This window comes from Misgurnus anguillicaudatus, chromosome 9 (assembly GCF_027580225.2).
Source record: "Misgurnus anguillicaudatus chromosome 9, ASM2758022v2, whole genome shotgun sequence".
Lineage (NCBI taxonomy): Eukaryota > Metazoa > Chordata > Actinopteri > Cypriniformes > Cobitidae > Misgurnus > Misgurnus anguillicaudatus.
Window position 1 is genome coordinate 4,101,222 of NC_073345.2, and position 24,224 is coordinate 4,125,445.

A 24,224-nucleotide genomic window follows, 5' to 3' on the forward strand; every position below is an offset into this window, starting at 1 on the left:
AAGACATGTTAAAATCACAACGGTTACATTTTTTGTCTTTACTGCATGTTCAAATATGCTTTAACTAAATTTCAGTTTAACTAAACCCCAATTAGCAACTGAGTCTGGGCCATATCTGGCTTGAACCCAGCACATCTAGATTTGTTATTTCACAGTCAATCAGCATTAGCCTTAGCTCTGACACAAGTCTGGACAACCAAAAAAACAACTAAAAACTGTAGATATTTAGTGGACAAAAACTATAAACTAAAACAATGTAACAATGTTTTTGCTCCAAAAACACAACTGACAACATGAACAAAAACATTGTCAGCCTGCCAAGGATCATTATCACATGGAAGATACCATTCCTTCAGGATCTGATCTTAGCTGTCTGTTGATATTTGCCACCTTCTGTAAATCTTGTTTACAGCCCTGAGACCTACTGAGTGTTGGGACACACACCTTGTCCAGAAGCTCCTGGTTGCGTCTGAGAAACAGCTGCTTCTCTTCCACCCATTTGGAGTCCTGCGAGAGGGAAAAAAATAACATTAGCTATACTAGCCGTTCCAGACTTAATGAAGCTTACATAATATAAATCTTAGGGCCCTATTTTAATGATCTAAGCACATTGTCTAAAGCGCATAGCGCAACATCTAAATGGGCGTGTCCGAATCCACTTTTGCTAATTTAACGACGGGAAAAATGGTTTGTGCGCCGAGCGCATGGTCGAAAAGGGTTAGTACAATTTTTTTAATGAGAAATGGGAGTATTTCGGGCATAACGTGCAATAAACCAATGAGAGTCTCAGCTCTCATCCCCTTTAAAAGCCTGTTGCGCTGGCGCTATGTCTAATCCCTATTTAGATGACGGACTTTTTAAACTGAAAACTAAGCGGAGGAAGAAGATTCCCAGTTTAAGCTTAATGTTAAATAATTGTGTTGTTTTAACTTGTATTGAAATTTTATTTTTTGGATTAAAACCTTTAAAACCCGTTTTCTTTTAGTCATGGAAGTAAAAATGCAGGCTTATAGTTGCTTTAAATGTATGGCTCTCCAATATCATCAAAAAATAATTTACAAGTGTGTAAGATAAGGTTTGTACTCTAAAATACTTTATTTGTAACAAACAGGAGATAAAGAATTTACAAACGGCTCTCCGCAAGGTTCAGCACTTGGACAGCGTCACGAGTTTTTTTAAGCATTACTTAAAAATGTTTCTCATCTCGCCATATCCACAGGTACAGAGTCATCATATACAATAAATCCGTGAGGTAGCATTTAAAAAAACATTTAAAAACAGATGCATTTGTTTAAAGCAAAGCATTTATTTACTTACCAGGCTGCAGGTGAAGCAGCTCTTTGTGCCTTCATAATTATTCCTCATTTATGTCCAAGAGACTCAATAATAATCTTTTACATTCAATCCTTTAATCTTTCATATTTAAAAGCGTTTTTGTGCTGCTGCGCATTCATGTATGTGTTAAGCAAACCCGCGTTGTCGTACCGTTTAGGCGCATATTACTAATGCGCTCTTGAAATAACAAAAAAATATATTGTGCCATTGACTTTAGAGCAGGTTTTTGTTGGTCAATGATGTAGTCTATTTTAGTTGCCTCAACATAGCAACGCGCCAACAATGCGCCTGAACACACCTCGTTTTCAGACCAGAACGCCCATGGGCGCAAAATGGGGCGCAAATGCATTTGCTATTTAAACAACGCGGCGCTAAACGTGAAAATTATAATTGCGCAGGGTGGAAAATAGCAAATGACACTTGCGTCGCGCATTGCGCTGCATTGCACCGGGTGTAAGATAGAGCCCTTACACTTATTGCTTCCCTAAAAGCACATTTATTTCTGCCAATATATATCAACTTGAAATGTGTACTACTGTGATTTGTTAATAATAATCTTTTACCTGTCCTTTTACGGCAAGCTCTTTTTCCAAATCCTCAATTTTAGCCTTATACCTCTGAACATCTGCTTGGAGCTGCTCATGGGCCTACAGTAAAGTGACAAAACACATAGTAAACATGTTCAGAAACATACATGCTGTAAAGATGTGACTGGGTTTAGTACAGTTTCACTCTTTAAGATAACTCAGCTCAGCTGTACTGTGTATGTGCATGAAAGAGTGCATGATTGCATGATTGATTGTAGCATGAGGTTTGCAATCAATCAGCTTTGTTAAAGGTATTATGTGTGGACTTTTGTGGATTTATTGTATTTTTATGCTGTGTATCGACAGTTGCAGAACTTTATTTTCCAACGCAGCTCCTTGCGTGCGCCTCTAGAGACCTCTGCACAAGCACGGAGAAAGAGAAAGAGAGGTAGAGAGAGAACCGCTGTGGATTCACTGGTGCTTCTTATGAACTGACGGAAATTGGAATTACTCGTTCATTGTACGTTTTACGTCACACTCAGTCTAACATGCGGGAGTGCAGAGTTAGCTACGCCCTCTTATTTACATTCCACGGTATGCAAAGAATAAAAAAACTGTTAAGTCTGACATTTTATTTCAATATACCGTTGACGGTATTGGAATTTACCGTCATAACACCTAGCCTCAAGAGAGCCAATATAATAATTTTAGATGTATATCAAGTCAAACCCCTTAAATTTACTCTGTGTTTGATGTAACATGATAAGGTAGTGATGAAAATGACAGAGGTTTCATTTTTGACAAACTATATAAATTCAGTCCTGAAGGACTCCGAGTCCTACACATTAAGGACACTGACAGAGTTTGTTGTCTCGATGTTCCTATCTCCAATGGTGGATTGTATGGTCGAGTTTAAGGACTTCGCCCAGTAGTTATTGATGGTTATAAAAAACATCCAGTTTCTTGAAGCGTAGTCTATACTCTGCAACCCATTGTGGTGGAATAATGAGGATGATTCACCTCGGCTGTGTGAGTTTATCTGGCGCCCGGAAAGTTTCATTGTGGGCGTTAAGAGTTCATTCTGTGTGCCGAAATGAACACAGACCCTGTTTTACTGTGCCCAAAAAAAGGAGGCTGGCTGCGACCGATCCTGGATCTGCTTTATTAGAACTGGCCTGCAACAATTAACCTGAAGTTTGCGCATCCTCATGTATTAATCCTCCCTTGACACAGACTCTGGCTTGCTTCTGAGGGTCAAGTGTACCTGTTCAAGTTCCTCCCCTTTGCTTTTACAAAGATCACGGAGGCGGCACTACCCCCTTTGAAGGAACAGGGCTTTTGTATCCCCACCTATCTTGTGACTGGCTTATTCTACCCTACTCATGGAATGTGGAATACTTTCAGCCCGTGGTCTGACCTGTTTTTGTAAAACAAGTCACAAGGTATGTTGTGATAAAAACAGATGCCTTTACCACAGGCTTTATCATCTGCAATGAGTATGCAGTATTGGGGCCCTGTACAGGTCTCTGCCTGCAGTGGCATATCAATTGCCTTGAGTTGCTAGCTGTGTTTCTTGCCATAAGGAGGTTTCAACTAGGGATGTCCCGATCAGGTTTTTTGCCATCGAGTCCAAGTCATTTGATTTGGAGTATCTACCGATACTGAGTCCCGATCCGATACTTCTATAATACATTAAAAAATCTTTTGGGAGGGGGAGTTCGAGGGGTTACATGTTTAATCCTGATGACAGCAAAGCCACTCGTCTGTTTCAATGACATTTTGGACCTCTGATAGGATTTTATAAGTTTCAGTTTTAAAGCTGTGCAACATGTTCGCCCAAACTTTAAAACCTGAACTTAAATTATGCAAATCTATGAGTCTGACACCCTATATGCATTTGTTGCACATGTCATTATGCACAATTGATCAAACTTTGAAGGAAGTTATAAGAATACATACACTGGCGTGGAGCATAGCGAGACCTTCAGCCTATGTGCCCGGGGCTTAGCCCCGGACGGCCCTGGCCCAATCTAAACACTGCATATGTATCCGAGTCCTGATCGGGAGGTAACGTACGATTCCGATCGGGTCTGAAACCACGTGATCGGGCCCGATTTCCGATCACGTGATCAGATCGGGACATCCTTAGTTTCAATCAGTAATCCAGGGCAAGTCAGTGTTAGTCCAACAGACAACATGGCGACAGTGGCTTATATAAACCACCAAGGGGATTTAAGGTCACATCGCATGTCAGACCTCACTCGTCGTGGCATGGGGAGCCTGGCACCATCAGCATCTAACTCAGTGGAAGAGTCTCAACATTAGACCTTGTTTTCGTGTGCATTCCTGTTAAGGGTAAACCTGTGTGCTTGTGCTCATACGTGTTATTTTACGGGTAATACTATATGTCATTTTTCCACCGTGTTAGTTTCCTTGTGGGCAAACTCAGTTTCATCCCCTTGATGGAGCTAGCTCCGTTCTCTCTGCAACTGGGTTCCCTCTCTATGATAGGCTCTCTCATGTGTCCAGGTTTGGTTTACACCTGCTGCATTTCCATTATTTTCCTGTCATTGGTGGATTGTGGTCTAGATAGTCCAGTATCTCCTATCGAAGGTAGGAGGCAGGATATAACACCAAATTAGGAAAAGGCATGGCTCTAACCTTTCTTCGTGAGGGTACAGCACAGTTAGGGTGCGCCTCACTTTTCCTGAATGAAAGGTTACAAAGGGGTCTAGCATTCATTACGAGGCATGCTTTGCTTGTCTGCTTCGCTTTAACTTGTAACCAAGTTCAAGCTTCGTTACAAAATAGGGAACATTTCGCCGTATATGTGAGTGACAGAAAGGGAATGCCTCGGTTACTATTATTTGAAAAGTGAAGGATGAATCATTGAACATTAATGTACTTAATGTTGTATTTTTATGTTTGTTTTTGAACTAGTATTTGTGTAAATGTTGTTTCTTAGCAGCCGATATAGTCCAGTGGTTTTGTTTAAATAAAGGTACAAAATTAATATGGCCTAGGCAGCATGTAGCATTTTACAAGTTTTTTCAAACCTTAGCCTCCATTTCAGCATCCAGTACGCCCCCTTTTTGTTCCTGCAGAATAGCGTAAGCTCTTTGAAGAGCCTGATATTCCCGAGTCAGCTGCTTAAAGCGTAACTCTGACTCCTCAGCCGCCATTCCCTGCAGAAAGACACATGAAGATTATCAACACAAAACTCACTAGAGAGAATACATTTCCCTACTAGGGACAATAAAGTATATTTCAAAATCACAGAATCGCAGAAACATACATTTAGTTATCCCAAAGGAACAAACCAATCTAATGTTTCTTATCATCATCGCTCATGAGATGTATCCACTGATCTACGGTATATAAATGACTGGATTGCACATGACGTCACAACTGTGAAGCCACCGTGCCGCCATGTTGGTATACCCAAACACTCTATTAAATCAATGGACGTGATCAGATTTTAATGATAAAACATCACTTTACTAGTCTTCGTTTTTATATCTGAAGTTACCCTGTACATTATTACAACACAAACGTCCTAAGCATGTACATAACTATTTACTGAAAGTTGTACATTTTAGTTTTTAATCAGTTATTATACATTCATCTTCATTACAGTATCAGATCAGCAGACAGACCGCAACATATTTAATATTAATGACAAACGTGCTCATTCTGAAATCTAAAAAAATAATCATACTTTGTACCGTATGTGTATGCAATAATTTGTTGGTTTTATGTTATCTAAACTTACAAGTTACCTAAACTTATTTAGAGAAATAACGCTGACCGTGTAGCTGAATGTCAAAAAAAAACTTTATTTATACCCGTGTCATTAACAGAACGCAGCAGACACACTCACCTTAAAGGTTTTTTATAAATCCATTTTACTGCCCGATTAAAGCATAAACATTGCAAATAACACCAAAATTAACAGTTAATTTACGTAAAGATATCCTAAAAATAATCTTGCGTGACTGATACGCTGTAAAGCGGGTGAATTTAAAACATGATTTTGAATGGAAGTCAATGATGCCGTCTGCCGGTCGGGTATACCAAGATGGCGGCTCCAACTCTGCGCTGGCTTCACCTCACGCTGTTACGTTAAGCGTTCTATGCGCAATCCAGTCATTTATATAGATCAGTGGATGTATCTGAAGCTCACCTCATCTAAATCTTCATCTGGTGTAGCTGGGGTTCGATCCATGCGCAGAGATGCCACAGAAGAAGTCTCTGAATCCATTGACTCTTCATCGTACCCATAGAAAGTATCTACAACTATGTGCCTCTGCATATAGGATGACAAGAACATCTCTAGGTAAAATTAACTTTATTATGTTTATGCAGTTAAGGAATAGAGCCCCAAACTAACTAATTATTTGCTGACCATTCGTGAGTTAGTGTTTTTCTACCATGGAAGACAAAATCATACATTTAAGAAATGTACAGACAGCTTCTTTCCATCCAGTGACAGTTTAAACTATGTTTAAATCATGGCTGTGGAGCACTAAAAACAGCTCAAAATCCATAGGACTTGTGCATTAACCATCTGACTGCTTGTGTGATGTTAAATCTCTTATTTTTTCTTTCCTTTCTAGTCAAACTACAGTAGCTTTAGAATAAAGAGATTATCATTATTTTTGCAGCACTTCACCAGTTCTCCACAGTAAAAAGAAATGGCATGTATGAAAGAAATGGCGCTTTTCCATTGCATAGTACCCCACGGTTTGCTTTGGGGGCTTTTCCACTGGGTGCAGTACGTAGTATCCGCTACTTTTTAGTACCACCTCGGTTGGGGTTCCATGCAAGCCGAGTTGATATCAAAACGTGACGCGAAAACACTGTAGATCACTGATTGCTCTGAGAGAATCGTCCCTACCAGCATCATCACATGTAAAAGATTAGCTTTACCTTTAGTGCTAACTTTAGAGTAAACATGTTGTCATCTGTGCTTTGCTGTAAAATTCCCAAACTCCCTTTTAGTGATGAAAAACATCCACAGGTTGAGAATCAGGAACACCATACAATTTTTTTCCAGACTTGCAGTTTGTAGCGGGACATTCGCGAAGCGCACGTCCGCATATATGCTTAAATACAACTTAAAGCGTAACTAAACCCCTGGTCAGAGCCTGACTCCATCCACTGACAATATTTGAAAAATGCAAGAAAAGTGGGCAGATCCCAACAGAGATAGAGGGGAGGAACTAAGCTCGTACCAAGTGTGTGGTGAGATCGTAACAAGGGCGTGGTGAGCTTGAACCTGCTTACGTCACGAGTTACTTTTTGGACCCAACATCCAATAGAAAAATTCAACTGCAGTAGCCACTGTTCCACCTGAAGAGGGCAGAACTCAGACGTTTTTACACCATATATTGTAGTATTGAAACACTTTATATCCAAATGACAAAAAACTTACTAAAATCAATGAACAGCACTAATAAAGCATCATTCTTACAGATCAGTAACTAAAACAAGTTGGTTTAGGGTTTAGTTACTCTTTAAATGAGGCTCAGTAGAGCGCATCGACTGACGCAACGGGTGTTTGTACAGAAACATTCATGTGAGACAACGCGATAAACGCGATGTGCAAACATCTACTGTATTTGTGGTGGTCAATTTTAATTTGTGGCGGACTGATAAATCAATAAATGTATGGGAATGTACAACAACGCTCTCACTTGTATGATGTCACAGCAGTAGGCAGCGCAAATATAATGACACGCCTATAATCCCTCCAACTCCGAAGTGATACTAAACTCGATGGAAAAGCTAACCAAGCCAAAGTGAGGTGAGCTGACCCAACCTAATCAAAACCAAACCAAACTGTGAGGTACTATGCAGTAGAAAAGTGCCATAAATGAGCATGCACACATTTTTAAGAGGAACACACAGCAGTCAACACACCTTTATTGGTCTGCTGCGTTTATGCCGCTTCTTTCTCAAGAGTTTTTCTCTATCCTGAAACACAAGAGACAGAAAAAAATTCATTCACTAAATCATTGTTCAGCGCTAACTACTGTCATGTGCAGTGTTAGTTTAAAAGTAAAGTGGTGGAATATTATATTACTCCCTAAAAAATAAATTGTATTAATATATATTATTTATTTACCAGTGATTATGCGCATCACGAGTGTTATGCCAGAGTTAGCTATGGAGCTTATGGCAGGACATAAAATCACAGTACTTGAAAAACACTGTTTTTGCAACATTATATGGCTACATTTTATTTTCATTTATGCATTTAAAAATGAATGCAGCAATAACATACAATAAAACAATGTTGATAAAAAATTTAAATAATAATATGTTTATCATGTTATGAATGTTGGGATGTTGAATTTAGTTAAAACATGCTGAGAAGGTCAAGTAACCAACAGAAAGATCACAGCACATCTCAATAGGCTTTATGCCCAGCTGCACTACTTCCTGAACTTCAGCCAGCTCCTTGTTTCCTGTCTGCCATTATTGGACAAACTGATTAATCCAGGTGTGTCTGATTATTGTTGTTGTGACTACTGAGGTCAGGCACACCTGGGGTGCGTTCCACTCCAGTTTTAGACACACACTCGCGGACTTCCCTAAACACTTTGAAGCCATTTTGAAGTGCGTTCCACTTCGTCAAGTGGACGAGGGAAGTTTGTATGGACAGACCCTCGCTCCCTCGATTTTGACCGCGGGAGCGAGTCTGCTTCATATGTACACTTCATGCAGCTTCATATCCCACAATGCAGCACGATTGTGACGTCACTTCAGCAACTCGCGCTTTGCACAGTTAAAATAATGGAGGGGGCGGTCTCCACTTTCCATGTAATCAAGGGCTTGGGGTGATCCATTTGAACCTACTTCAAGTGTTTCAGCAGTAGTGGCACTCGTACAACGTAAGCAATGACGTACATCCGAGTGAACGGGACTGAGGAAAGTTAGCGAGGGAAGGTCATAAAAAACAAACTGGAACTCAGGGCTGGATTAATCAGTTTGTTTGTGACTAATGAGGTCAGGCACACCTGGATTAATCAGTTTGTCCAATAATGGCAGACAGGAAACAAGGAGCTGGCTGAAGTTCAGGAAGTAGTGCAGCTGGGCATAAAGCCTATTCTTTCAAAGGTGCGTTGTCTGTCCTTACGTCTTTCTGAGTTCATTCATCTAAGGTTGCTGGGCAAGACCATTCTCCACGAGAACACAAGTCTGTTCTTTGCGTTTTTAGAATAGGAAACGGCTAAAGTATTAATTGATTGACAGGAAGTAATTATTACTCATTAACAGGAAGTACTCACCCGTGTCAGCTCATCAATCATGCTCTGTTGCTCCAGAACCTGTAGCTTCAGGAACTCGATCTCTTGATCATCAGTGGCCTGATCCAGATCATTCAGAGACTTCAACTTCTTCAGGGGAGGATGGAAACCAATCTTCTCCTTCTGAATAAAGCACAACAACCACAATGATGTAGGACTTTGTTCTGTCTGGTTAAACTCTGTATTTCCCGTCAATCTTGTAAATTCAACGAGTTTTGGTTCAAGTGTGTTTTGTTGTGAAAATGTTTATACAAGAAATGCATTTGTCCACATACTGTAGTAAGTAGACACCAATGTGCCCTGATATACCTATATAGGACATATAAGTCATGGGTCAAAATAAAATGTGCTTTGGTTAAAAGTGTCTACTAAATGTAGAAATGCCTTTTGAGTAACAGTGATAATATGATACCATTTCATTATTCTCTTTGGTTAAAGACTTGAGTTTGTCCTCCAGCCTCTGGATTGATTGGCTCAGGTCATCATTTTTCCTGCTCAATATTTTGTTCTTGTCCAGTAGTGGTTTGCACTGTTTCTCCGCTTCTCGAACCCGCTTCAGCTGAAAGCACATGACAATCAGAAGTGATTACTTATGACTTAAGGTTTCTCATAAAGCAATGTTGGAACAATTTTTTCAATAATTCACAGCATATTTACAGATGTATAAACGCACCAGCTCATTTCTTTCATCCACTAAGATTGTATTGCGGTCCTCTAGTTTGCGAATGTTGGACTTCAGGTCAGCGAGGCGTCTCTGGTTTCTCCTCATGTCCTGAGAAACACACAGAGCAGATACACCTGCTCACATACTGCAACAACCACAACTACGAAATTTCCCAGGACCAACACAGCACCATTCAGCTCTCTACATTACTGCTTTAGTTTATAACACAAATTATGTGATTGGTTAATTATAGTCTGATCAACTCAACCTGCTTTTAGGAATGTGAAAATGAACAATGGTTAAAAATTCAAGTTTGCTATGGTGTATAGTGAAGGATCGATTATCATCTGCATTACCAGTTTGACTATAAATATTTGTGTGGACTGTGGTACGCTTCACTGCTGATATAAATTGTACTAAATGGCCTAGAGCATGCACCCTACACGCACATGTAAAACATAACGGGTAATTTCACATCTTGTGAAAAAGCTGCCTGGTTTTAAAATTCAATCTTATCATTGTTTATTCTGTAATAACAGTTTCATATTAGATCTAAATCAGAACTCTAATTAGACTTTATTTTTATACTACTGTGGTGATAAAGTTGTCAAATTATTGTGCCAAAAATGAAACGCACCAGTTTTTTTTTTTTAAAGGGGGGGTCTTTTTATACTGACCTCCTGTTTTAGTTGAAATGACATCACATTTAAAGCAAATACAATTTCTTTACCGGACTCCCACATTGCTCAGCTCCATCTCCAGCTCGTCCGGGGATTTCTCTTTTTGGGCTTCCCAGGTTGCACTCTGCCTCTTTAACCAGAAACAACTGCTCGTCCAATGCGTCTTTCTGCAGCTGTAACCTCTGAACGAAACCTGTCGCTGTTTCCAGCTCCTTTTCCAATGAAAAGATTGTTTTGTCCTTTGCTTTGATCTCATCCACCTGCACAGTTTAACAAACAAACAAGCTTTATGACTACAGTATAAAACACATTCTGAAGGACTAAACCTTCACATTTAAAAGTAAAAATTCATATTTGATCCATAATCACAAAGAGTCAAACAGTGAAGTTCGAAAAGCATCAGTTTACCTACAACATTTACATTTATGCATTTGGCAAACACTTGACCCTTCACACTGCTAATGCAATGCACTAACACTGAGCTATACAGAAGCATCTACCATGTACTCAGTGATTGTATGTTAATGGATTTTATTATTATATCCACATCTGTGTAAACTTTATTGTACAAACAATCGGTTCAATAGCTGGAATCCTGATGAAGAGTCCCCATAATCCTGAAGAGAGATTAACTGAATCTCTATACACTTTTATTAGATTAGTTTGTTACACAAAATTAAAAACAAAGCAATTTTCAGAACTAAATGTCTTCTTCAGGCAGGTATTTAGTGTGACCTCTCTTGGCACGAAACACATCTTGAGCTTTTTTGAGGATACTGAAGTCCTGAAGTCATTCAATTAGAATTAGAAATTAGGATTTAATTTTATTTAGGTTTAAGAGATCCTGCAGCTGCCTGCTATTGCTCTAGTGTAAGGGGAGTTTACCCTAAATACTTGACACTAATACTACATACACATTTCCTGTATTTTCTGGTTGTATTCTAATAAATAGACTGAGAAATAATTATACATGATCACTATAAAATTGCAAAAACAACAAATCTAATGGTAGCATGGTGGCCTGAGACTTTTGCACAGTACTGTATATATATATTTGCAATACTGGGATTGTAGTTCATTCTCACATACAAGTACCCAAGCATGTATCTGTGTCTTTTTGCCGCTTTTGAATGACTTTTCTGCTTTGAATCAAATGTCAAGATTTTGTGAGCTGGTTGCTTTGGGTCAAGGTTCGAAACTCTTTATTGAAAAACTTTTGGAAATGTCAGTGAAGGAAATGAATGGCTGCTTCAAATGTGTGAGGTCACTGTTTTCTTCTGTTCAGATGACCAAGAGTTAATAATGTATAAATGTCAAACACTTACAGTCCTAAAACTGTAACAACTAAACAAATGAGATATATAAGCACATTTGATGTATGACAATTTAATTGTAAAGAGCTATCTCTGAGATTCGACGACTTTTCTACCACATGGACAAATCTGTCAGGATGACACTACAGTTAATAAACTAACCTATCCAAGTTATTAGCTATACCAATTTAAATGGGAACTTGACAAAAACATGAATTTACCTGTTGCCCAGAGTCTTGTTTTTGTGGATATAACGCTGTGTTTCTAGAGTATGAAACGTATAAACTTACCAATCGTCGAATGTCTCGCTCACAGTCCCACTTAATCTTGGTTATTTGTTCTTGATGCGCTTGGTGCTCTGTACGCAAGTCACCAGCCTTCATCTTGTCAGCTATGATCATGGTGTTAAGCGCCTCATCTGTTTGACGTTTCGTGGACTTTAGTTCTGCTATTTCCTGCAGCAGTTTCACGCGCTCCTGGTCAAAAAAACGGCGGGCCTCCTCTCGGGCCTCCAACGTTAGCGCCGTACGTACTTTCTCCCCGCTGCCGTCCCGCAGCGCGTTAAGTGCGGTCCGAAGACGCTGGATCTCGCCTTCTTTGATTTTAGCCGTGCGAGCAAGTTCCTGTTCATGCTGTCGTGTTAGCGACTCCCGTAGAGCGGCGAGCTCCTTTAGCTTCTCTTCGTGCCAGCGCGCTCGCTGCTCCGTCAACGCCACCGTGTGCCTGTGCTGCTCCTGCTCGCGAATTCGCTTGCCCTCCTGGACCTTCTCTCGCTCCAGCTTGGTCACCTGCAAAAACAAATTTATGAATAGCTCTGCCTGTGGACGATTGCACTTCTGGTAGTAAATGTCACATTCAGGAAAGAATGACAGGTTTAATAATTTAGGATTCGTAAGCCACAAATATCTAACACTACCCAACATTTCTGGAAAAGTTCAGATAGCATTGTGAGCTACACAAAATATTACCATCATGATGGCATAAACATTGTTTAGTTCCCCAAGGCGGAAAAGGACAATTTGGCATCTGCAATTCACCTAATCTGCATGCCAAGGCTTAAACCAGGGACTACTGAGCCACTGTGCAACCCAAAATACCAAATGATATACAGTCATTTGTATGTCTATAGAACTTGTCCATGGTGATCCTGTAAGTGTTTCCCACAGTCTTACAGCATATTTGTGACAGGCACATTCGTAAGGGAGGATGGGTGAATAAAAGGTAACTAATATGCGGTCAAGTCAATTATTTACTAAATAGCAAGCAGTAGAATGCTAATATAACATAATAGACCATGGTAAAAAAACTATAGAAAATTGTATTGGAATTTTATTAGTTGCAATATAATGGTTTCTGTGGGTCTCTACTGGTATGTATTGGGTTATATTGTTGGGACCATTAAATCCTACTGGAATATGTCCTAAAACACACTTCAAAAATAAATTTTGTAATGGTTTTAATGGTAAAAGCTAATTGTTCCCAATGGTATTATCATGAAAACCAATAAAAGATCTGTGATGGTTTCTATTCAAGGACAAACAGCACTGTGTGGCAAGATACAATTGTGTTCAACTTCAAATCAAATAATTGTTCTGCCATTATAAAGGACACAACATACCATTAGTGGATTACTGTATTTCAGTTGGTGAATTACGAGACGCAAACTTTAATGTAGCTAGTGGACCTCTAGTTAACTCTTCAATTGTAACTGTGCGTTCACACCAGACGTGGAAGAGCCGACAAAAACGCACTATTCCACATAGTTGGACGCTTGAACATTTTGAGTTTACTCGCTTCATTCACGCATGTAAGTCGCGCGAGAAATTCTAGTCATTCGATATTACTATAAATTTGCGTCATGGGAGGGCTTATATAGCTCAAATTGTTCGACCAGATTGTTCGACCTCCTCACTCACTTTCTTACAAACAAGTTCTTTTAATTCCTGTAAAAGTACGAAGATGTCTCGTGTAGCGATGATGATTTTCCTCAATTGTTGTTTTGTTTTTCAGCCTCCGCTCGCTTCCTTTAATTACGTCACTGCTAGAGCAAGCTCCTGATTGGTAAATGTGGCGCCAAAATCCGCCAAAGTTCTGATTTTTCCACTCAAAAAACAGTTATGCAATTAGCAATTCAAAGATGCGAATTGGTACCCTGTGGTGCGCTATTCGTGTTTGCCTATTCGCATCTTTGCATTGACTTAGCATGTAAATCACTCGCGCTTGCCGCCTCTTCCGCGTCTGGTGTGAACGCACAGTAAGTAATGCTAATTGCATAACTCATGCTATTTTGGCATCTTGTTTTAGCTATTTGTTTCTATGAGGTATATATAACACTGACTTTAACCATTTAGATAGGGGAAATATAGTCAGCAGTGCTCCTCCTCTAGCCAATGTTCTTCACTAGTTTATATGAAACCTCACATGTGTTTGACACGTTTGACGCAGGATACTCGTAGGGGAATTTTAACCGGTCAAAGGAAAAGATAATGCACATTCTTCTTGACGGTAATTTGAAGTGCCCCGCAGTAAAACTACCTTGTATTTTCACTACCGTGATGTACCACATTACCGAACCCCAGCATGTCTACAATGGACCATCAGGTGAAATTCTGCAGAAAGTACGCAAGATCTGTGACATTAGTGACAATCTTTCACTTGCTTAGGAGAAATAAAACCTATAAAAGAAGGGAAGTAAATGGACCTACTGTAAATAAAGCTGTAATTTGCCTACCTTGCATTTTTCCTGATGCAGTTCAATTTGAATATCAGTGAGTTTGGACCTGAGATCCTCATTGGCCGCCTGTAGGGCAGAGATGAGGGCTTCAGGCTTCTCGCCCTTGCCGCGACCTTTCTTTGCCATTGGGTCAGATTCAGTGTTCATCAAACACTCTTTAAACATCCATCACTTCCAGTTTAACTGATGCTTCCAGTTCCGTCTTTTCCTCATTATCCTTCACGTCAGAATATCTGGGGGTAAAACAGAAACACCATTATTTACTCTTTACAGTAGTTAAAAATGACAGAAGGTAAACCCACATTTACTTACATTTGCTTTCATCATCATTTCATTTTTTCTGCTTTTTTAATATGGCTCTATTTCAAATATCTAAAAAGATTTCATGATTTTCTTAATAAATCTCAGATTTTCAATTCTCAAATGCCTCTGTGTCCAATTGGGTAGACCTAAAACCAATCACAGTGATAAAGGAGATGGCGTATGCAGAGCTATATCAGACTTTTGCCGGATCCAGTCGGTAAGACAGCGATAACATCTTTTTTTTTTTTAAAGGCTTCGAGTGTTGTTCTGTGCTCAGGTTTTAAGGAAAAGGAAAATTTAAATCGCTAAAAACAGACACGATAGCTGATTCGAACGAGTAATGTTCCACGGCGGCATCCATCTTTGTAACGTAGAAAATCTGCTTCACTGTTGCTACGCTGTCGTCATCTTGTAAAGCCCGCCCCAACGTTTGTGATTGGTGCCACGATTTCTCATCATTAGAAATGGGCTTGAATGTCCTCTTTGCCAGACTACTTGCAGAGCAAATCTACATTTGCCGGAAGCTGTCTGGGTTTTTCAAGGCTACTTGAAGACTAAACAGTGTCAACCAACGATAATCCAACAAATTCTTTAGAAGCTATCATGTTTAATTCAAGATTGTCTTTGTTCCCTAGCATTTCATTTTGAAGAGAATGATATTCAAAGGAGCATAATGTATACAGTAAAGTTAACTTACACAATATTTGTGGTGTTTATGAGTCAACTCATACAGTATCCACTGACAGCATCACATTATGCTGTAAACTCATCTTCTGCTGTTATGTAAATGCACAAAGCCTCTGATAAAACTGTAATGAGTATGATAATAAAACAAGTCATTTCTCACTTATTTCTCTTTTTTGGCCTATAGAGAGTAAACTAAAGCGAGAAACCACCTGAGATTTCAGTTAAAGCTTCAGTCATGAATGTCAGGATTGTCGGATACACAAGACACAAATCTTTAGCTTCTGCTCTTCATTAGACCTTCACTTCATCATATTAATGCTACCTATGAAAATATTCAAATAACCTGAAAATATTTGACAATAGCTTGAGATCAATTCTGGCTTTTGTCATTTACATTAATTCTGGCTTTTGTCATCTATTTAAAAAATTGGCCCAAAAATATATTGGTAAAAAATACATTGTTGTAAACATATTTCAAAATATATTTCCGCACATATATTTTTTGGCCATTTTTGTCTATTTTTTAATTTATTTAAAATTATATTTGAACATTTTTTTTGCTGTATAGTTTAGGCTTAATTGATTTATCCCGTACTTGACCTCCTAACCAGTACAGCAGGCTTGTTTGTTGTTTGACTTCATGTGGCGCCACAAAAACCAAGAAGCAGATGACATGAAAATCCCACAAGAGGTATTTGAGAAATCATTCAGAGAAGACTGCTATTGAAATGCTCTCGCGGTATTTCTTGTAGCACCACATAAAGTCGAAAAGCAGCAACAGCAGCAGCAGTGCTGATCACGACACTTGAGAATGATCACTGACACCTGTCATCCAATCACAGACCCCTTTAAGCACATTGCTGCGACCGAAACGGTGAACGTGATTTCGCCAAGTGGGATGTGATCCTGGATCAACACCATTGTTGGTCCTGGATCAACATTTTCATTAACCAATCAGATTGCAGGATTAGGATTAGTGTGGATGTTAGATTTAGGTTTAGAATTGGGATAGGGGCTTTTAAGAAATACTCCTCAAACTATTATTTCACACTAATTTGAGGGTTCAAAAATGGTTAGGGTTTGAGTTAAGGATAGGTTTGGGTATCTTTGATTAAAACGTTGATCCAGGATCAACGAAAAATGTTGATCCAGGATCACAACTTGCTTGGTGGAATCACGGCGACCGTCCGAAACCGCCTACTACATACTATATAGTACGCGAAAAGCAGTAGGCGAGGCGAGTAGTATGTCCGAATACATAGTATTCGAAAAACAGTATGCAAAAAGTACCCGGATGACCTACTACTTCCGGTTAGATTTTGCAGCGTGCATACGATGGACGCTTCACTATCCCATGATGCCCCGGACGAGGAGTTATCCAACGAAGAAGAAGAGGCACGCGGCTGTTTTCGCGCTGAAATGACACGACGTGATGACGACGTATGTCACGTGATGTAACAACATGGTGGATGTAGTACGTCCGAATCTCATTCATACTACCAGGATTCATACTATACAGTACCTACTGTTTTAACGCCAAGTAAGTAGGTACTTCATCTAATTCAGTACCTACTATACAGTATGCGGTTTTGGACGCAGCCATGTTTTCATTTTTATATAGTGAGTTATTTATATTAATACAACGCTTACACAGGCAAAGCAAGGAAAGGTTTAGCATCATTGACATGAAAATGCCTTGCAGTTTACCAACAAGCTTTCTTTGGGACAAAACTTGGCAAAATCTTATTTTTCCTTAATCTGAGTGTTACAAGGATTGGTACAAGATTGCCACCTGAACACACACAAATAAGTTGGACTTTGATTAACCCACTTCAAGAAGGCTTATGAACACCCCCCCCCCCAAAAAAAAAACACACTTAAATATTTGCTGACACCTGTTGTGTCGATGCAAAAATGAAACGTCAGTGAATGATAATAATTACTGGAGTCCTGTGACAACACAGCCTGATGATGTGTAAGCAGTGAATCCACCTGCTGGAGGAAATCACTGGAGCCCATCTGACAAACAGACCATCAGACCATCAATTGATCTCTTTAGTCAGAAGACACACACGCACTCATGCACACACAGACACACACACACACACACACACACACACACACACACACACACACTTCAATTTAGTGAAGATAGTGTTGTGTTATTTAGGGGAATCCACAATTAATTTCAGGGACCACATTTGGGCATCAATCCACTAACATGCAGCTGTAATAAAGAGAATCAGAGAGTTGATCTTCATTCTCATCAAAGCCTTTAAAGCTCCCATAACACACGCTGTTTCTGCATATCTGATGTTAATCTGGAGTACCTATAGAGTAGTACCACATACTTCATATCTCCAAAGAGTCTTTAGTTTAATCAGATTTATAAAAGACAAATCAGCTTTGGCGAGTCTTTACGATTACATACAAAAAAATTAGGAAGGCGGTATCACGGGCTACAGGAGGAGTGAGTCACGAATCATGCAACATTGTATACAAAACAACTTATGATTCACTACATGTTTGTGTCGTTTATATAATATATGCACTTACACGCCGATTTCCTTACTTACCGCATGCAACTCATTACCCAGTTGAGACTTTTCAATGAAATCCAGCGTTAAACGAACACACATGCAAAACTCCACTGCTACCCCGGATAAACAAACTATATCCATCATTTCCATAATGCTGGCTTACTACTTCTTACATCCAAAAACACAATTCTTTAGTGCCATTAAGTCTTGATATAAAACAAAGTCAAGTGATGCCTGGGACTTCTAGCATCCTCGGTTCTCTCTCGCTGATTGACGAGTGGGCGTGGTTTTCCGGGGGAAGTGCCCATAAAAATAAATGATATGTATGGCTTACCCCTAATATGTCAGCTGGACCCGTATTAAAAAAAACTGCAAACGAAAGTGCATTCGGCACAAAAAATACTCTGTAACACGTTCAACTGCTTTGTGTGACACTTTGCCTATATTTAGCATGAGGAAACAAGTCCAACCCCCCCTTAAAAGATTTAAGAGGATTCTGATGTTGTTAGTATATTTAATTATGCTGTAAATGCTAGACCAGTGGTCTCCAACATGGTGTCTATATCAAAAAAGTAGTCCTCCAGATTGTTTTATAGCCCTTGCTCACAAAAAGAGACCCCTGTGCTATAGAGATTATTGATACTTCCCATTTCTTAAAAAGCTCTGTTGATCCCAAAATCTGCATGCATACACATCACTAGATTTACACTGTAATATCTGCATCAGAATGACTTCTGACCCTCATTTGACTCATGCTGGATTCATTATTGAGCTTAGGTTTATGCAAGACAACAATCTACTATTCAGACCATGTACTGTTACTGTATGAGGACAACTAGTAGATTTGGGTGTTGTGTCACACAGTTAAAGTCTATAAAACCATATTAACCCTAAAACTCTCAAACACAGACAGCTGGTCGCTGCGATGCGGGCATCATTTCAAATAAATATTGTACAGCATAATAATCTGATGTTTCCTCTCCCATCTGTCTGTACATATTGAGGAGTGTTTGCTGTAGAGGTAATCTGCAGGTGCTCACTCTTAATTATTATTAATACATACTGCAAACTTAGTAAGAAAGCAACTAGATTTGTAGATTTCCATACATCTGTTAATGATGACAGATTTAGCTAACATATAAAGCTAAAGCACACTGACATCATGACCCACTTTCAAAACAAAACTCCAGACACCATACAGACACAATTACAGTAAAGTCAAAACCCAAAGTAAATCACCCCTTACTAAAATCCTTTTTCTCTGAAAGGGGAAATGCATGCAAATAAAAAGGATTTAAAGGATTTGTTTTCTGCGCCTCCACTCTATGTCCAGTTATACACAACTAAAAATACAAATGCCAGTGCACATGTATCACCATATACTGTACATTCATCTTCTGTTATTTACACTTTTGTTTAGGACATAAGTTATAACAAAGCACACATTCACAAAGCTTGTTATAACATCACTGCTCAAAATGTTTACATTTATTTTCATGGAGCAAAAGATCGAGCACCTGAAATGAAGATAACGTTCTGTACAAGAGGTCCTAAAGCAAAACTTGGTTTTATATGAAGTCTTTTCCTAATGTAGTTGTTGTTATTTGTATACCAACAAACACTATACTAAGTCAAAATCATGATGACTATTTTTAGATTAACAGCATACATATTTAATAGCTCAATATGTCACATAATATAAGATATACCCTACATAATATATATAAAATCTCAATATGCGTTAATGGTTCAAGAATTCAGTGGATTAAACAATCCCTATAATAGGTTAGAAAACAATCATGATAAATAGGCTACTGATAAAGTACAATAATGATGCTAAATAAAAACATATTCATTCTTTGCTTATCGTTAACATTTTTGTTCTTTGTAATATTTTAAACACTATTATAAAACAAAAAATGTTTATTTCAAGAACAACAGACATTACAGAATAGAAACAAACCTGACTGGACAGAGATATTATTTATCAATTCTCTACATGATATACTGAGTATTTAATGTGTTAAAGGATTACTCCACTTTCATATAAATGAATCCTGATAATTTACTCACCCCCATTTCATCCAAAATGTTGATGTCTTTCTATGTTCAGTCGAGATGAAATTACGTTTTTTTGGGAGGGGGACATTCCAGGATTTTTCTCAATTTAATAGAATTTATTGGACCCCAACAGTTTACAGTTTCAATACCGTTAAAATTGCAGTTTAAATGCAGCTTCAAAGGGCTCTAAACGATCCAAAACGAGGCATAAGTGTCTTATCTTGCAAAATTATTGTCATTTTCAGCAAGAAAAATGTAAAATAAACACTTTTAACCACAATTTCTCAGTGTGACACGCAAGCGCAACCTTACATATGACATATTCCTGTAGAAAGATCACGCAAGTTTATTGTGAAAAATGGTCCGCAAATGATTTCACATTTGTGACGCATGACCTTTCGATGTGATTACGCATTATCTGAGGTCGCTCTGGTGCGTCAAGATGATAAGTTGTGGTTTAAAAGTGCTATTTATTTATTTATTTGTCAAAAATGACAATCGTTTAGCTAAGACCCTAATGCCTCATTTGGGATCGTTTAGATCCGTTTTAAACTGCATTTAAACTGTAAACTGTTGGGGTTCAATAAAGTCTATTTAAATGAGAAAAATTGAATATTTTCCTCAGAAAAAGTAATTAATTTCTTCTTGACTAAAAAAATAAAGACATAAACAACTTGGATGACATGGGAGTGAGTAAATTATCTGGATTTTATTTTTAAGTGGAATATTCCTTTAATATTTCAGTTTGATTAAACCTATTGTAAAACAATGCTTGTGAGGCTTGTAAAATATACCATTACCTAAAATAATCAAAGAAGGAAACAAATTCTGAGAATCTCAGTGCAGGGTTGTTGTTTTAATCTCTATAGCAGCAAAACTGTATTTATTTATAATGACATACAGTACAAAAGCTTAATGGGTTATATCAACAAGAATTTAATTAATCTAAATCAGTTTTTAATTCAATTCTGATTGATCCACACGTGCACATTCTTTTAGAAATTATTTGACTACGGCACAGCAGAATATGTGTTTCTTAATGAAATAAAAAAGTCAAATCAGTTTTCCCGCTAAATGCTATAGATGCTGCCTGGTTACATTATAATATACTTCATTATTAAGATGCTCTAGCAGAGGTCACGTGACAAATCTTCGTGCACGCGCATCATGTATGTCCGCTGTATGATCTGTAATGTGACGCATGAGCGCGGCCTGTAAGCGCAGGATGACGCGCAGGCCTCGCGCACTAATCTCACTGACAGACAAATCGACAGAAACTACGATAGAAATGAAATCATGAACATACAGTGTGCCACATCATGACACTGCGCTCAGTGCTGCTCACATCTGCATTTTCTCCCTCAGTAGCATACTGTGTGCTCGCGCTCTGACACGGACACATCACCGACAGACAGCACAAATACACCAAATCCCGTCAGTCCGGAATGAAGAAACGCTTACCTAGAGAACAATCCTCAACGATGTGCCATGGCTTGCAAACCTCAAATCTTCAATCATGGCTCTACGGTTTCTTTACGCGACCTCTCAGCATCAGCAGCCGTACAATGAAACGACGGGCAGCGATGATGCTGCGTAACCCCGCCCTCCTCACGCTGCTGTCAGAATGATGCTGCGTAACCCCGCCCTTCTACTGCCATCAGAACGATGCTGCGTAACCCCGCCCTCCTCTTGCCGTCAGAATGATCTCATCACATTCATACACTGCATTCCTCATATAGAAAGATGGAGGGATGGATATGAGAGTATATAACTGATGCATGCAGTGAGATACAGCATACACATAATGCAATAAGTGACGGCTGATTATAGATTTATGGAAGGTAAAAGTCATGGACAACATTTTTTGAAACAAATAAATACAGATCAGTGCTGACGTGATCGACATTGTAAAAAAAAAAAAATTATTTAAATGAATGTGAAGTTTCTTTTTTGCAGACCCATGAAACACTCAGTGAATTAAAGAAGATGTGGGCTGTGGGAGAAGATTTCTGAAATTAAAAACATGTCTGTCTTAGTGTAATGGGTAAAAAATACAATAAAAATAGGGAAAATAGATTTCTGAGTGTTTTTGACTTTTTTGTTTTGGATTTTTATTTTAATAAATGTGTTCTTTTACAGTAAACTTCTGAAACATGCTTTCCCTGTGATTTCTTTACTCTCTTTCACATCTTTGTTCTCCTTTCTTAATGTTAATGAGTTTATGTGACTAACAATGTTACTACATATCGTATTCTACATGAGGGTCATTGGTGGGAAAATTTGTGGTGGTACAAATATCTTTGCAGGGACACAAAGTTATAGCCTACAATATTGTATTTATTATTATTAATGATGATTATTCTATTATTAAATTAATATGCTAATAGGCTATTATACTAATTAAATAAATAATCATTCATTTACATTACAAAGTGCAAACACTAAAACTATACAGACAGACAGTTCCATCCAGAGTGCTGTCCCAAATGCGTTCCACTTAGTTTAAACTTCCTGATCAGGGAGCTGTCAATCCAAATATCACTAGCCAATGAGAATAAAGCATGGTTAAGTCCCGCCCACATGAGAGATTTGTGACAGAATGGTGAATGTAAACTTGTGAAGCGTAAGTTCACAAGTGTGTTTTTTGTTCTCCTTTTTATATCTTTCTTTATTTCTTGAAAGTTTGCTATCATTTTTTTTACACCAGATTAGAAACAGTATAAACATGCAGCACACACGATTGTTGTCGTCAAAGAGTCTGGTCAATATGAATAAATTGTATGAATAATATGAATATTATTGTTAACAAAGTTGTGTTTGTGAAATAAATAAAAAACCTGATAATGAACTAAAACTGTATTGTGCGTTTACAAAACAGAAAAGTAAAAAATAAATAAAGAGGAAGTTTCTTTAGTTTTGTCTTGTCAATTTATTTTATATGTAACAGGTTTATATGTCTTCACTGGTCAATACTAAAATATAGGTTAATAATTGCACTAAAAGGTTATTGGACAGAATAGGGTAAACAGGCTGGCCATCTCTCTGTAAACAAAGGCAACGTATGACTCAAGAAACCAATGACATTATTGAAAGGCACCACAGAAGGGACATTAAACTGGTTAAAATTACACTTGTTGTAATTTTCTCTGGATTCAAACACTATTGGAAACATAATGTAAGTACAAAAATATACACTCACCTAAAGGATTATTAGGAACACCTGTTCAACTTCTCATTAATGCAATTATCTAATCAACTAATCACATGGCAGTTGCTTCAATGCATTTAGGGATGTGGTCCTGGTCAAGACAATCTCCTGAACTCCAAATGAATGTCAGAATTTTGGGATTTTCACGCACAACCATTTCTAGGGTTTACAAAGAATGGTGTGAAAAGGGATAAACATCCAGTATGCGGCAGTCCTGTGGCCGAAAATGAATTGTAGATGCTAGAGGTCAGAGGAGAATGGGCCGAATGATTCAAGCTGATAGAAGAGCAATTTGACTGAAATAACCACTCGTTACAACCGAGGTATGCAGCAAAGCATTTGTGAAGCCACAACATGCACAACCTTGAGGCAGATGGGCTACAACAGCAGAAGACCCCACCGGGTACCACTCAACTCCACTACAAATAGGATAAAGAGGCTACAATTTGCACAAGCTCACCAAAATTAGACTGTTGAAGACTGGAAAAAATGTTGCCTGGTCTGATGAGTCTCGATTTCTGTTGAGACATTCAGATGGTAGAGTCAGAATTTGGTGTGAACAGAATGAGAACGTGGATCCATCATGCTTTGTTACCACTGTGCAGGCTGGTGGTGGTGATGTAATGGTGTGGGGGATGTTTTCTTGGCACACTTTAGGCCCTTAAGTGCCAATTGGGCATCGTTTAAATGCCACAACCTACCTGAGCATTGTTTCTGACCATGTCCATCCCTATATGACCACCATGTACTCATCCTCTGATGGCTACTTCCAGCAGGATAATGCACCATGTCACAAAGCTTGAATCATTTAAATTGGTTTCTTGAACATGACAATGAGTTCATTGTACTAAAATGGCCCCCA

At 38.6% G+C, this 24,224-nt stretch overlaps 1 protein-coding gene across 1 annotated transcript in view; it reads right to left on the bottom strand.

Annotated features, from left to right (window-relative positions):
• The window catches only part of jakmip2 (janus kinase and microtubule interacting protein 2), a 36,619-nt gene extending 14,844 nt beyond the window's left edge, over positions 1-21,775 (bottom strand). The window contains exons 1-12 of the mRNA XM_055179729.2: positions 21,616-21,775; positions 14,561-14,796; positions 12,120-12,617; positions 10,567-10,776; positions 9,846-9,944; positions 9,585-9,731; positions 9,155-9,295; positions 7,785-7,838; positions 6,046-6,168; positions 4,919-5,047; positions 1,899-1,982; positions 445-507 (exon numbers count right to left, since the gene is read on the bottom strand). Coding sequence (XP_055035704.1) covers positions 445-507; positions 1,899-1,982; positions 4,919-5,047; positions 6,046-6,168; positions 7,785-7,838; positions 9,155-9,295; positions 9,585-9,731; positions 9,846-9,944; positions 10,567-10,776; positions 12,120-12,617; positions 14,561-14,728 — 1,716 coding nt within the window. The 5' untranslated portion in view covers positions 14,729-14,796; positions 21,616-21,775. The remainder of the gene's footprint in view (positions 1-444; positions 508-1,898; positions 1,983-4,918; positions 5,048-6,045; positions 6,169-7,784; positions 7,839-9,154; positions 9,296-9,584; positions 9,732-9,845; positions 9,945-10,566; positions 10,777-12,119; positions 12,618-14,560; positions 14,797-21,615) is intronic.
• Between the last annotated feature and the right edge of the window lie 2,449 nt (positions 21,776-24,224).